This window comes from Pteronotus mesoamericanus, unplaced genomic scaffold, assembly GCF_021234165.1.
Source record: "Pteronotus mesoamericanus isolate MK-2021 breed Mesoamerican mustached bat unplaced genomic scaffold, CSHL_Meso_final contig_657, whole genome shotgun sequence".
Taxonomy (NCBI): Eukaryota; Metazoa; Chordata; class Mammalia; order Chiroptera; family Mormoopidae; genus Pteronotus; species Pteronotus mesoamericanus.
Genome location: NW_026555229.1, coordinates 1,763,320 through 1,777,525, shown reverse-complemented (window position 1 = coordinate 1,777,525; position 14,206 = coordinate 1,763,320). Strand labels below are relative to the sequence as shown.

Genomic DNA, 14,206 nt, shown 5'->3' with positions numbered 1-14,206 from the left:
CATTTCATGATGGATAATTTACCAGTGCACCTGCCCACGCCGCACTGAGTGTTCAGCAGTTTTTGACCAAAAGTCGCATAACCCCAGTGCTCCACCCTCCCTATTCACCCATCTCAGATCTCCACTGAAGTGACTTTCTTTTGTTTCCCCGATGGAAAAAGTCCTCAAAGGGAAAGGTTTTGCTGATGTGGAAAAGGTGAAACAAAAAATGACGTAAGCAGTAAAAGGCATCAGAATCGATGAGTTCAAAAACTGTTTTGAGCAGTGGAAAAAAAGTCTCGATATGTATATTGCATCAAATGGAGAGTGCTTTGAAGGTGGCTGAAATTTAAACATGAAAGAATTAATACATACTTTTTTTATAAATAGATTCTGTTTTTGGGAGGTCTCCTTTCATATGGCATCAGAACAGATGAACTAAAAATATAGTTGTGTGGTGGTCTTCCTAGTTGTGGTAATACTTTAAAGTTTTGAATATTTTCTTGAGTGAAAGCATCAATTTAATTCAATTAGTCAATCAATTGATGTGCTGGGCGTCATGGAGCAGGAAAAAAAAAAACAACAACTTTGTTTCTACTTTGAGGAAAGAGCAGAATTTGAGGCTTTGGTTCCCGGCATTGTGCGTGTGTGTATGTAAATTACATAGATATGTAAATTATGAGGCTGGGTTTTCCAAGGCTATTGGGGTTCAATGAAAAATTTCACTGGTACATGTTTGTTGAATTTAGTGTTTCTTTTCATGTATTTGTTCAATAAAAACAATTTGTTAAACATAAAACTAAATGCAATTTTATTTGATACTTTTATCAATTTTTTTTACTTTTTTAAAATTGAATTTATTGGGGTGACATTGGTTAATAAAATTATGTAGTTTTCAGCATTTGATACTTTTATCAAATTTTAATATGAATTCTCATCAATTGAAATAATCTATTAGAACATGTGAGTCAATTTTTGGCTTGGATAATATAGTCTAAGGACTTGTCTGTTAATTTGTTAAAAAGATCATGGGGATGTAAAGTACAATATAGGGAATATAGTAAAAAATATTATAATAAATATGTATGGTACCAGGTGGGTGCTAGAATTATCAGGGGGACTCACTTCATAAATTATATAATTATCTAACCATTTGTACACCAGAAACTAATATAAAATAATACTGAATGTCAACTGTAATTGAAAAATAAAAAAAGGCAAACCCTCCCCACCCCAAATTTGTTCAAAAGATATCTACGAAAGTCCACCATGTGCAAGAGGTCCTGGTGAACACAATAGATGTAGTCTCTGCTCACTTGTGGCAGGGAGTCCAGCTGGGAAACTTCACATGAAACAAATGATCACACAACAACTATAAAATTATAAATTGTGACAAGAACTATGAAGGATGAATACAGAGTGCTATGTGAAAGTTTAGCAGGGGAGCTGATTTATACATGGGGGGCCATGGAAGGCATTTGAACCAGTGACATTTAAGCTGAGAACTGAAAGATAATTGAGTAAAAATTGGGTTAGCCACTACAGGCAACATGGGGCAAAGGCTCTGAGGCAGGAAGAGTTTGTTGGGAAACTGAAACATGTGGGTAGAGCTTAGTGAAAGAGGGGAGGGCTGGGAGAACCTCAGGTCAAAGGATGTCAGAAGGAGCAATAGAAAAAAATATTCCTAGAAAAATCTAGCGTAAAAAGAGAATATAGAAAAAAAAATGCTTTAAGTTTACAAAGTTTCATATCTGTTGCTCCAGTTAATATTCAGCAGAAGCCCCTGAGGCAAGGAGGGCAAGCATAATTATGGTTATTTTGCCATGGAGGATTAAAGCTCAGTCAGGGACAAAGTTTTGCAGGTTTTCGTTCCATGATTCAGTCTTGGGATGCAAACTCTGTTGGATCTCTGGGAGGCCAGAAGGGAGCAGTTGGAACCTACTGCTACGCTGTGTGTGACTATCTGCAGAAAGAAGGATGTGAACTAAATTTAATAGTATACACTTCTTGGTTGCCACACTGTACCTACCCTTCTAGGTTGTTTTCTCCGTGTAAAGACAGAAAACGAAATCTTGCATTTTGGAGAATGACTTTTAAATTCGACAGTCTGGACGAAATTTGAGCATAGACTATCAATATCTGACTTGAACCTAAAAATCGGTACAGCCCCAAGGGTTAATCAAAACGAAAAACTGCAATTCCTGGCAGGCCTCCGGGCTGGCTCCTCCCCGCCCCAATTCATCTCTATTCCGCCAGGGCAGGAGGAGACCAATGACGGTTAGTGATTTGAATAGACCAATAATATAATGAAACTGTTCTGCTTTAGAAGGGGCGGTCAAGTTATCCAATCGTATGGAAGAGGGGGAATCACCTTAGCCAATCCAAAGGCGTGGGGGCGGGGCCGGGCGGTGAAAGAAGTTTGCTGACTAAGATGGCGACTGAGGCGCAGAGTGAAGGGGAGGTGCCAGCTCGCGAATCTGGCCGGAGGTGAGCCGAGTTTTTGGTCCAGCTGCCTAGGAAACGAGGCCGTGGGCTGGTCGCACTGACGCCTTTCCTTTGGGTCATGATGACCTAACAGAGCCGGACTCTGTGCAATCCTCCCACGATACTTCGCACTCTTGGCGTCTGCTGGGACTGAGGCGCGGTGGTCCCGCCTGGCGCTGGGCTTCAGTCGGGCCCCCTTGGCCGTGCTTGATGCCCGTTGGAGGTCCATCCGTGGCATTGGCTGCAAACCGACCAGTTGGTAGTGGCAGCGCTGCTTGCCTGGCTGCCTTTAAGCTGAGACTCATCCTGATGGCGAGGAATCTCAAGCCCAGAGCTGTTAGGCGAATTCCCCAACGTCACACAGCATTTGGGGAGAACTGTGTCGTTACTTTTTGCTGGGCTCAGAGTCAGTGTTTGTGGTTAAGTCAGAGCAAAGATTTGGGTGTCAGTGAGAAATGGGTTTGAATCTTTGGGCCAACTTATTTTTTTTAAAGAAAATCTTATTGTAAGAATACTGAAGAGATCTATGTGCTAAGCAAATTTTTAAGTGTACAATACAGTATTTTGACAGTAGCTACAATGTCGTATAGCAAATCTCAAGAGCTTATTCATCTTGTTTAACTGAAACTTTGTTAGTAATTCCCCATTTCCCAATCCTTCCAGCCCCTGGCAACCACCATCCCACTATTTTAATTTTATGACTTTGACTATTTTAGATACCTCATAAATAATATAATGTAATACTTGTCTTTCTGCAATAGGCTTTCTGTAATTAGCATGATGTCTTCACATATGCAGAATTTTCTTTTTAAAATTTGAGTAATATTCTATGTGTTTACTACATTTCACTTATCCATTCATCTGTCCATGGACATTTAGATTGTTTCTACATCTTGGCTAGTTTAAAAAAAAAATTCATTTATTTTAGAAAGAAGGGAAAGGAGGGAGAAAGAAGGAGTAAAACATCAGTGTGAGAGAGAAACATCATTGATTGCCTCTTGTACATACTCTGATTGGCAACCTGGCCTGCAACACAGGCACATGCGCTGGCCAGAATCAAACTGGTGACTTTTCACTTTGCAGGGCAATGCCCAACCAACTGAGCTGCACTTGTTAGGACCTTTTATTGCTTTTTTGTTTTTAAAGGTTTTATTTATTTATTTTTAGAGAGAGGGTAAGGGAGAACGAAAAAGAGGGAGAGAAATGTCGATGTGTGAAACGTAAATTGGCTAGCTGCCTCTCACCCTGACTGGCAATTGAACTGGTGACCTTTTGTTTTTCAGTTCATTGTCCAACCAACTGAGCCACGCTAGTCAGGGCTTGGCTCTTCTTAATTGTGCTCAGTGTACACGGGAATGCTAATAACTCTTCAAGAACCCAATTTTAATACTTTTGGGTAAATACCCAGAAGTGGGATTGCTGGATCATATGGTAGTTCTATTTTCAATTTTTTGAGGAAGCTCCATACTATTTCCCCTAGCAGCCACATCATTTCTTCATTCCCACCAACAGTGTACAAAAGTTCTAATTTCTCCACATCCTCACTAACACTTGTCTTTTTTTCCTTTTTTTGATAATACTATCTTGACAGGTGTGAAGTAATATCTAATTGTGATCAAGAACAAGACATGAAAGCCCACTCTTGCCACTTCTATTTAGCCTAGTACTAGAAATCGTAGCTAGAGCAATTAGGCAAGGAAAAAAAGGCATTTAAATAGAAAGGAATAAGTAAAATCATCTCTGCAGATATTTTTAAAAAAGATTTTATTTATTTTTAGGGGGGAAGGGAGGGAAAAGGAGAGGGAGAGAAACATCACTGTGCAGTTGCCTCTCACAGGCACCCTACTGGGGACCTGGCCCTGATTGGGAATCAAACTGGTGACCCTTTGGTTCGCAGGCTGGCACTCAATCCACTGAGCCACACTAGCCAGGGTGCAGACATGTTCTTATATATAGAAAACCCTAAAAATTTTAACATAAAACTTGTTAGAAATAGTAAATATAGTAAAGTTGCAGTATGCAAATCAACATAGAAAAATCAGTTGCATTTCTATATACAAACAATGAACTATATGAAAAAGAAATTAGGAAAACAATCCCATTTATAATAGCACCAAAAAGACTAGAATACTCGGGTCGATTTTTAAACCCCTCTTAGCTTCATTTTTTTTCATCTGTAAATGGATGTCTATTCCAGAAAATGTCAGGATTAAATTAGACAGTCTTTCAAAGCTCTTAGCACTGAGCCTTGCAGGTAACTACTCAACACTTGATAGATTTTCTATTTCCTAGAGCAACTAAAAGAACAGATTAGAGGGATCTGCAGTTTAGGAAATCATTACTTTATTTCTACAGAGTATTCTTTCCTAAGCAAGTGCACCAAAATTCAGCGTTTCTGAGAAAGATTTTTCAGCTGGCCTTGGCCCAGCCTTGAGATCTTAGCTGTCTTAATTGATTACATATACAGGGTCTGGCACAAATAATACCACTTTTTTATTACAAAATCATAAGCATGTAATTCTGTTACGTAACAATATCACACTCAAGCACACCGTATGACATTGTAGGTGAAATGTTCAAATTAAAACTAAATTTTTACACCCGTATTATTACCCTACCAACCATATTCAAGCAAGCTTGAATACTTGTGTACTTCTGCCGGACCCTGTATATTAGAATTCAGTAGAGCTGCGGTATTCAGCCTTTTTCATCTCATGGCACACATAAACTAATTACTAAAATTCTGTTGATCTGACAAGAAAAATTGGTGTAATTTTGATTGAATTACCAAAAAAAAATTAGTAATCACCTACCCTTTCTACTCCAAAGTGACTTTTTAATTTATTGATTTTTTTTTTTGTTAGAGGAAAGGAGGGGGATAGAAAGTGAGAGAGAAAGAGAAAAAAAATTGAATTACTTTTGACCTAAGTTATGCATTTATTGGTTAATTCTTGTATGTGGCCTGACCTGAGATCGAACCTGAAACCTTGGTTTATTAGGATGACACTTTAAACAACTGAGCTACCCAGCCAGGGCTCCAAAGTGACTTTTTAAAATTTAGATGCCTACATTTGTATATAAGCAATTCTGGTACCAAGAGTTAACTAATCAGATACAACCTTGTTATGTGACATGACCAATAAGATGCAACTCTTGTTATATGACGCATATATATTTGTGCTTCAAACAGGGCATTCATGCGGGACAGCTATTGCTGTGTTGGCTGTTGTCATTTTTTTATTTGACAGCCTAAGGGAAAAGAGATCAGTGACCCTGACTATGTAGTCAGGTACTGCATGTTTTAAAAATTCTTGCAGGCACTCCCGTTGAAAATCACTGCAGTACAGTGATCTTATTTACATTGTGTCAGTGTAAATCGGTTAACTCTTTAGTTTGGTGTCTCTTGGTGCTGGTTGTACTGAATAGGAGATTCCAAGTCTTGGGAGGCTAGAGTTATGAATGGGGACCAAGCTCCTTCTCTAGCGGAGATGGGAGTGGTTGAATGGGTTACTAACCATTTTATAGGGGCCCTGACTGGTGTGGCTCCATTGAATTGGGTATTGTCCCGACACTGGTTCTATTCCCCATCAGGGCACCTGCCTGGGCTGCAGGCCAGGCTCCAGTTGGGGGTGTGAGAGAGGCAATTGATCAGTTGATGTTTTTCTCGCACACCGATGTTTCTTTCCCTCTTTTCCCTCTCCCTTCCCCCTCTCTAAAAATAAATAAATAAAATCTTTGAAAAATAATTTTATAGAGAAGGGTTTTCCACTTTTGAAGCTATCTCTAAGTGGTTGACCATTTTTTACCCCAGAAACCATAGAGGGTATCAGTAAATTTCATTAGATCATCCAGTATCCTGTTGTAAAATCTTGAATTGTGATGAAAACCTGAAGACAAAATACTATTCTGTGGCAGAAATAGTTAGATTTCTGAAAAGATGTTAGCAACTGGATTAAATTTTGGTATTAGTATTAGTTACATGATCAGTAGGTATTCACAGAGTCTTTTCTGAACCTGAAACCGTTTTATTAATTCCATATTGTAAAAGAGAAGTTAGATTTCTGTAAGGCTTTTGGAGGGCAGGACACATGTATATTATTATTCATACTCCCAACTTAGCTTAGTTTTCTGTAGGTGGCCAATAATGAATGAATAATAGTCTTTATCATTTTTAAGATATAAAATATGACTTTGTGGTGATAAATACCCTATGAATTCTTGTTTGCCCTTCAGGTATTAACCTTTCTGATGTTCTGTTGATGGTATGGCCCCTTGTATTTCATAAAGAAGAGGAAAGCCTTGTCTGATTTGTGCAGATAATACATATTTGTATATTTTTAATTTTTAAATTATTTAGTTTTTATTGGTTATTTTTTATTTTTTCTCAAACAAGTAGTGTCTTTTATTTTTTATATTTTTAAAAATATATTTTATTGATTATGCTATTACAGTTGCCCATTTTTTTTCTCCCCTTTATTCCCCTCCACCCTGCACTGCCCCTCCCACCAGGATTCCTCCCCACCACCCCGACATCCCGCCTCCTTAGCTCATGTCCATAGGCTGTACATGTAACTTCTTTGGCTTCTCCGTTTCCTATACTATTGGTAATCTCCCCCTGCCTGTTTTGTACCTACTATTTATGCTGCTTATTCTCTATACCTTTTCTCCCATTCTTCCTCCTCCCCTCCCCTCTGTTTCACTATTGATAGTTTTTAATCTTTTTCTTAGATAAGTCCCTTTAACATTTCATATAATAATGGCTTGGCGATGAAGAACTCCTTTAACTTGACCTTATCTGGGAAGCACTTTATCTGCCCTTCCATTCTAAATGATAGCTTTGCTGGATAGAGTAATCTTGGATGTAGGTCCTTGCTTTGCATGACTTTGAATACTTCTTTCCAGCCCCTTCTTGCCTGCAAGGTTTCTTTTGAGAAATCAGCTGATAGTCTTATGGGAACTCCTTTGTAGGTAACTGTCTCCTTTCCTCTTGCTGCTTTTAAGATTCTCTCCTTATCTTTAATCTTGGGTAATGTAATTATGATGTACCTTGGTATGTGTTTCCTTGGGTCCAACTTCTTTGGGACTCTGAGCTTCCTGGATCTCCTGGAAGTCTGTTTCCTTGGCCAGAGTGGGGAAGTTCTCCTTCATTATTTTTTCAAATAAGTTTTCAGTTTCTTGCTCTTCCTCTTCTAATTCTGGCACCCATGTGATCAGATGTTGGAACGTTTAAGATTGTCCCAGACATTCCTAAGCCTCTCCTCATATTTTGGAATTGTTTCTTCATTCTTTTCTGGTTGAATGTTTATCTCTTCTTGCTGCTCCAAATCGTGGATTTGAGTTCCGATTTCCTTCCTTTTACAGGTGGTTCTCTGTATATTTTTCTTTATTTCACTTTGCATAACCTTCACTTCTTCCTCCATTTTGTGACCATACTCACCCAATTCTGCGAGCATCCAGATTACCAGTGTTTTGAACTGTGCATCTGATAGGTTGGATCTCTGTTCATCGCTTAGTTCTATTTTTGGAGCTTTGATCTGTTCTTTCATTTGGGCCATATTTCTTTGTCTCAGCGTGCCTTTTACATTGGAAGGGGCAGAGCCTTAGGTATTCCCCAGGGTGGGGCAACCCACGTCTTTGAGTTTGACCTTGTCTGTTGGGGAGGCGTCCGAGAAGGAACAGTGCCGCTTGCTCGGCTCTTGGCCCTTGTCTGGCTTTCAGTCACTTCCCGCACTGCCCACAAGCAAATTGGGCCCTTCTCGTGCTGATTCCCAGGTGGGTGGGTTTTGTCCATTCTAGGACCCCGTGGGTCTCCCCATCAGACTTCTCTGTGAGTCTGGGAGTTTCTCCTGCCACCGCAACCCCTACAGGTTTTTATCTCCAGAGGTTTTGAGGCTTTCTCTTCCTGCGCTAGAGCCCTGGATTGCTGGTCTGTATTGCTCCCCAGCTGTCCCTCTGTTTTATCCACACGCAGATGTGGGTACCACCTGGTCTGCCAGCCGCTGCCTTGGCCCATGCCCTCTCAGCTGGGCTGCCCGTCTCTGCCCATCCCACCAGTCTGGATGAATGTTTCTTCTTTAGCTCCTTGGTTATCGGACTTCTATTCAGTTTGATTTTTCTGGCAGTTCTGGTTGTTTTTTTGTTTTTAAATTTGTTGTTGTCCTTCTTTTGGTTGTGCAAGGAGGTAAAGTGTATCTACCTAAGCCTCCATCTTAGCCGGAAGCCCGTATTTGCATACTTTTTTTATTAAAATGTAGTCAACATACAATTTTATATTAGTTTTAGGTATATAACATAGTGATTCGACATTCATATTCCTTACCGTGTGATCACCACAATAAGTCTAGTAATCATCTGTTACCATACAAGTTATTATGATAATATTGACTATAACGATAATATTGAGTATGATGTGCATTAATATTTGCATGTCGAATATGTGATCATTGTTTAGAACCGTCTAGCTTTCTATTTCCTCATTATTATTTTAAGCCTGTTCCTAATACGTAGAAATGCTTTAAATTGTTTTAATGGAAGAATTAAGTAAGAAAAATTGCTCTATGAAGATTTCCAGGTTATATTTTGACCTGTTGATGATAAACATCCCCTTCCCTCTATTTCTGACCATTGTCAGCTAGAATGATGTTTTAAAAATTAACTCCATTTACTATACCTTCAAGTTACCCTTAAGTGGATTATACTTAAGGGAAATCTACAAATAGAAGCCATCCACGCTACCAGTAGTAGTATAAAAATAACGAAACTATTAATGGTCAAAGAGAGAAAAAGCTAAAGTAGGAAATATACCCACCTCCCCACAAAATTGGCAGTAGGAAAATACAGCTTCGTGTTTTTTGAATCTAAAAGAGGCATAAAAAGAAAGTGCTATTATTAGATGAAGAGAGGAAATTGATAACAAAGAGTCACAAACTTTTTAACCTCAATATTTACTGGGGAAAACCCCACGGTGAATTAGAAAAAGCAAACAGGAACATATAGGGGTGGAGGGAGGCAAACCAAGCTGTGGTAGTTATAGTATTTGCGAAAAGTTGGTGACGTTAATATGCCAGCGGTGTCCAAGTTTTGGGGCCCAAGCCTGCTCTTGGAGCTTAGGAGCAGCAGGAAGCTTAGATGAAGACTACAAGATGCTTGCATCCCTTTTTGGAAATGTTTTTGGAGGATAAGGAAGGTGCCTGAAGATGGGGAAAGGGTCGTGTATCTTGTATAATTTACATGCACTTTAGAATATGGAATATTGGTGACTAAACATATGACTTCCTGAAGACTTTTTAATTATATTGTTCTTCCTCTAATAAGACAGCAATGTGGTACTTTAAGAAAAGTGATAGATGGGACCTTTATTGATCTTAGGAAGGCCTTTCTGGTCTCACATAAACAAGTTAAGTGAGATAATGTGGTTTAAATATCTAAATCCAGTTTTGTATTTCTGCTGTCAAATTCTATCTGACAGCTAATTAGGAGTAGATATTTCAGGGGTCCTTCTTGAATCTGAATCTTATATTTTATTTTTTTATCAATTATCTGACTTAGAGAATTTGATCGTTATATTTGTAGATAAGGCTAGTCTTGGTGGAAAACAGGGTACGGGGAGAAGAAAATAGAATTATAAAATTAATCTGCAGAAACTGGTAAGTGGCTCGCCTTTCTTTGCCTCTAACTTTTGGTTGTAGAGCCAAAATCACCTGATAGGATGAGATTTTCTTGAAATTAATGATGCTCACATATCCTTTTTTCAGAGGGTTTAATGTATTTAGAACTAAATGAATCTGATACTGAACAAAGTGGGAAGAATAATGATTTTAAAACCTTCACAAGAGAAAACCAAAAAAAGAAAAAGGATAGATAAGGGAGGTTGCCAGTTGGTTGTGTGGAAGGTCCTCAGAGAGCGGCAATCTTTTCTTTTTTAATTTTTAAAATGATTTTATTTATTTATATTTAGAGAGAGGGGAAGGGAGGGAAAAAGAGAGGGAGAGAAACATCGATGTGAGAGAGAATCATTGATCGGTTGCCTCTCACATGCACGCTGACAGAGGACCGAACCCACAACCCAGATGTGTGCCCTGACTGGAATCAAACTGGCGACTTTTCACTTTGTGAGATGACTCCCGACCAACTGAGCCACACCAGTCAGGACTTTTCTTGTTTTAATTGGAAGCCCAGAACTATTGTGTCTGTTAGTTGGGTTTGGGGGGACTGACTCCATTCAGGCTCGTAGGAAGCCAACTGATATAGGTAAATTTGGTCATTTGCATGAAGACTAAGCCAGCAGTATATGCCACATTGCTAGCGCATTTTATCTTTGGGAGAGATACGTTACACTTGATTAGATTATTGGCTTTTTCTTTTAAATCAGCACTTTACCTTCTAATTTTTTTTTTTTTGTCATTTACACCTTAATAAACGGGGGTAAAAAGAATCAGCTATAATTCTTAGTGGTGAGATAGAATGGGCAAGAAAGAAGTCCCCTAGGGTAGAGATCTAGACCTTGTTAGAGAAGGCATGATGGTGACTCCCTGAATGGCAAAGAAGTTGCTGTGATGGAACTTGTTGGACATTTACATTATGGAACTTGCTAGAAATGTACCCTTTTAGGGACTGGGGAAAGCTGTTTATAGGGAGGAGCCTTGGGAAGCTACTGCCTTGTGTGTGCTGCTGATTGTTGTATACGCTGGAGTCCATCACTGGAGAAGCTGCCCGTGCTGCCCGGGCTGGGCGCCGGAGAAGCTGTGCAGGCTGCAGGAGCTTGCCTAGGGCAGCCCCCTGGGAGCAGACAGGAAAGGCCCTTCCTCCTGCAATGTCTTGTCAGTGGCCTTTATTATAATGCTTAATATTGTACCAGCTGGAAAAGGAAATCTATTTAAAGCCTCTGGTTCCATTTTTGCAGAGTAAGCAATGACACGTAAGAGGGAATAAATTGGTAACTGGAGCATATGAAGAATCATCTTATCTCCATGCTCAAAGCTTCCCTTTCTGTAGCACTTACTAAGTCTAATTATAGCAAAGTATGAGATGGTCTGTAAGATCTTAATGAACATGAGGGATAGAAACAAATCGGAGAGGACAAGAAAATAATTTGTGATTAAATTTGCACTGAGACACTTATTTACATGTAAGCTTGTAAAAGTCTGTATGCATCAACTACTCCCTACTCTGGTCCCAATAATCGGTAGAGCCCATGACCCCAACTCCTTTAGCCACCATGATTAATGATTTTTCCCTTATAACTCATTCTCCAGAAGCCACTGGGGAGCCAGGTCTTTGAGCACTAGCTTACCTATGACTCTGGGCTTGGTGCCATTTCCTCAACTAATAAACCCATACTTTCTTAGCTGCCAAAAAAAAAAAAAAAAAAAAAAAAGGCCAGCCCTGACTGGGCTGGGCATCATCCGCAAACTGAAAAAAACTGAAAGGTCTCTGGCTCTATTCCTGGTCAGAGCACGTGCCTGGGTTGTGGGTTCAGTTCCCAGTTGGGATGCATGCGAGAGGCAACCGATCAATGTTTATCTCTTTCTTTTTCTCCCTCCCTTCCCCTCTCTCTAAAAATAAATGAATGAAATCGTAAAAACAGAAACCCCTCTATATGCATTCCAAATGGAATGACAGTTTTCTAGAACATTAAACCTGAAACAAGACTATTAAATTATATTTAACTTAACAGCTATTTATATATATGTATGTTTTGTTTTTAATTTATTTATATTTTATTGATTATGCTATTACAGTTGTCCCAGTGTTTTTCTCCTCTTTATTCCCCTCTACCCTGTACCACCCCACACCCCAGCATTCCCCGCCCCCCTGTTCATGTCCATGGGTTGTACATATAAGTCCTTTTATTTATATATATTTTTTGAGGCATGCTGATGTTTAAGATACATAGTATTTACCTTATTGATCCCCACAGTTTCAAACTTGCAAAGATTCTGGAGGGTGTGTTTATTGATAATGTTCCTGCAACTGAAGCAGTATGTGTCTTTGAGCAAGCTACTTTGACATTTCATGTTTCCCTATTTTTTCACGTGGGGTTACTGGTATGTAGTTATATGAAGTTTTAGAAATCTGTGCTTGTAATGATCTTGAAATATATATATATAATTTTAGAAGAGTTACTACATTTGTGCCTAGGGCTGGGTATTTATTGCACATGAATCTTTTGAACAGGGTAGTTTTTAGTTATAATTATCAGTTAGAGTAATACTCTCTTATTCTTCATTTAGATTTAATAGCAGCATCAGTTATTTGGCATAACAAAGCATTAAGCTTGGAAGTTTTATTTTTATTTACTTTTTTATGAGAACCTTTGAATAATGTGAACAATGAAAATAGCTGAGATAAGTTGAGCTGAAGAACTAAACACTGCTTCTGTGTATGCTGTGAATGGGGTGGATTTGGCTGAACTGAAGTTCACATTTGTAAGAAAAACCAAGACTAGTTTATGAAAAGCTAAGAAGCATTTGAATAATGGTGTGGAAGGGGGAAGCCCAAGAGATAAGACACAAAATTAACAGGAAAATATAGAGAAGAGAAGGAGACTTTCTAGGAGAGGCTGCCAGCTACAGCCACAGAGTCAGGCTTCGGAGGCAGTGGCGATCTTGAGTCTAGCAGGAAGTGAGACTAGGCCAAGAAGGAGGTAGGGAGGAAGGATACCCAAGATGACTACTCTGCTCTGAAAGTGAAGATGAGGAAAGGAGGGCTCAGATTCCTATCAGAGGCAGTTTTCTTTTTAGAAAAGATGTTTGTTTATTTTTAGAGAGAGGGAAAGGGAGGGAGAATGAGGGAGAGAAACATTGATCTGTTGCCTCTTGCACATGCCTAACTGTTGACCTGGCCCACAATCTAGGCATGTGTCCTGACTGGGAATCAAACCACTGACCTTTCAGTTTGTGAGATGATGCCTAATCCACTGGAGCCACACCAGTCAGGGCAGGGGCAGTTTTATGTATTTATGTTTGTTAGGATTCTTTCAGTTGTATATGACACAGACTTAAACTCAAACTAGCTTAAGTAAAAAGAGACATTATTGATTGGCTCAAGAAACTATAGAGTCCAGAGGACAGATCAAGCATAGCTTAAACTGTATTGATAATCTCAAATGTCAGCGTCACCAGGCATCTGCTTCTGGCTCTCTTAGGTCTGATTTCCTCTGTTGTTGCTTCATAAGAAGGCAGGTTCTTCATGAAAGGTGGCAATAATGGACCACCAACAGCTTCATTCATACATTCCACTGGTTAAGAAATCAGCGGCATCTAGCAAGAGTTTTGGAATTGAGTCCTTTTGTCCTGATTTGGCTTGTGGGCCTTTGCTTCAATCAATGTGGAGGATAGAACATTTTGGTTAGTTACACCTGGGTCATATGCTCACACTTGGTTTCCAGGGGGGAAGCATCAATTCACCAAACCACATAGACTGAAAGACGGAGAGAGGTTAATGCTCAAAGGAGAATAGGGGTGCTGCTACCAGAGGAAGAGGGAAGTAGATGTTGGGGAGCACAAACAACAGCTGTCCACTGCTATCTCTTTAACCCTGCTATGCACTTCCCTTTGTTTAAGGTTCATGTCACGAAAAGGGCTTCCACTAATATGTGGAGAAAGCATTTTACGTTTCTTAAAAAAAAAAAACCCAAACAAAAAGTCCCTTATTTAGGCATTATTATTATTATTTTTCACTGTCCAAATTTTACTCATTTTTAAGACAGCTCAATCCTCAACTCTTGTATACGGGTGAAAGA

General features: G+C 39.3%; 1 protein-coding gene across 1 annotated transcript in view; it reads left to right on the top strand.

The window, feature by feature from the left end:
- The first annotated feature begins 2,402 nt into the window (after positions 1–2,402).
- Positions 2,403–14,206, top strand: part of ARHGAP19 (Rho GTPase activating protein 19) — a 58,819-nt gene continuing 47,015 nt past the window's right edge. Inside the window, exon 1 of the mRNA XM_054581300.1 lies at positions 2,403–2,466. Within this exon, the coding sequence (XP_054437275.1) occupies positions 2,411–2,466 (56 nt within the window). The 5' untranslated portion in view covers positions 2,403–2,410. The remainder of the gene's footprint in view (positions 2,467–14,206) is intronic.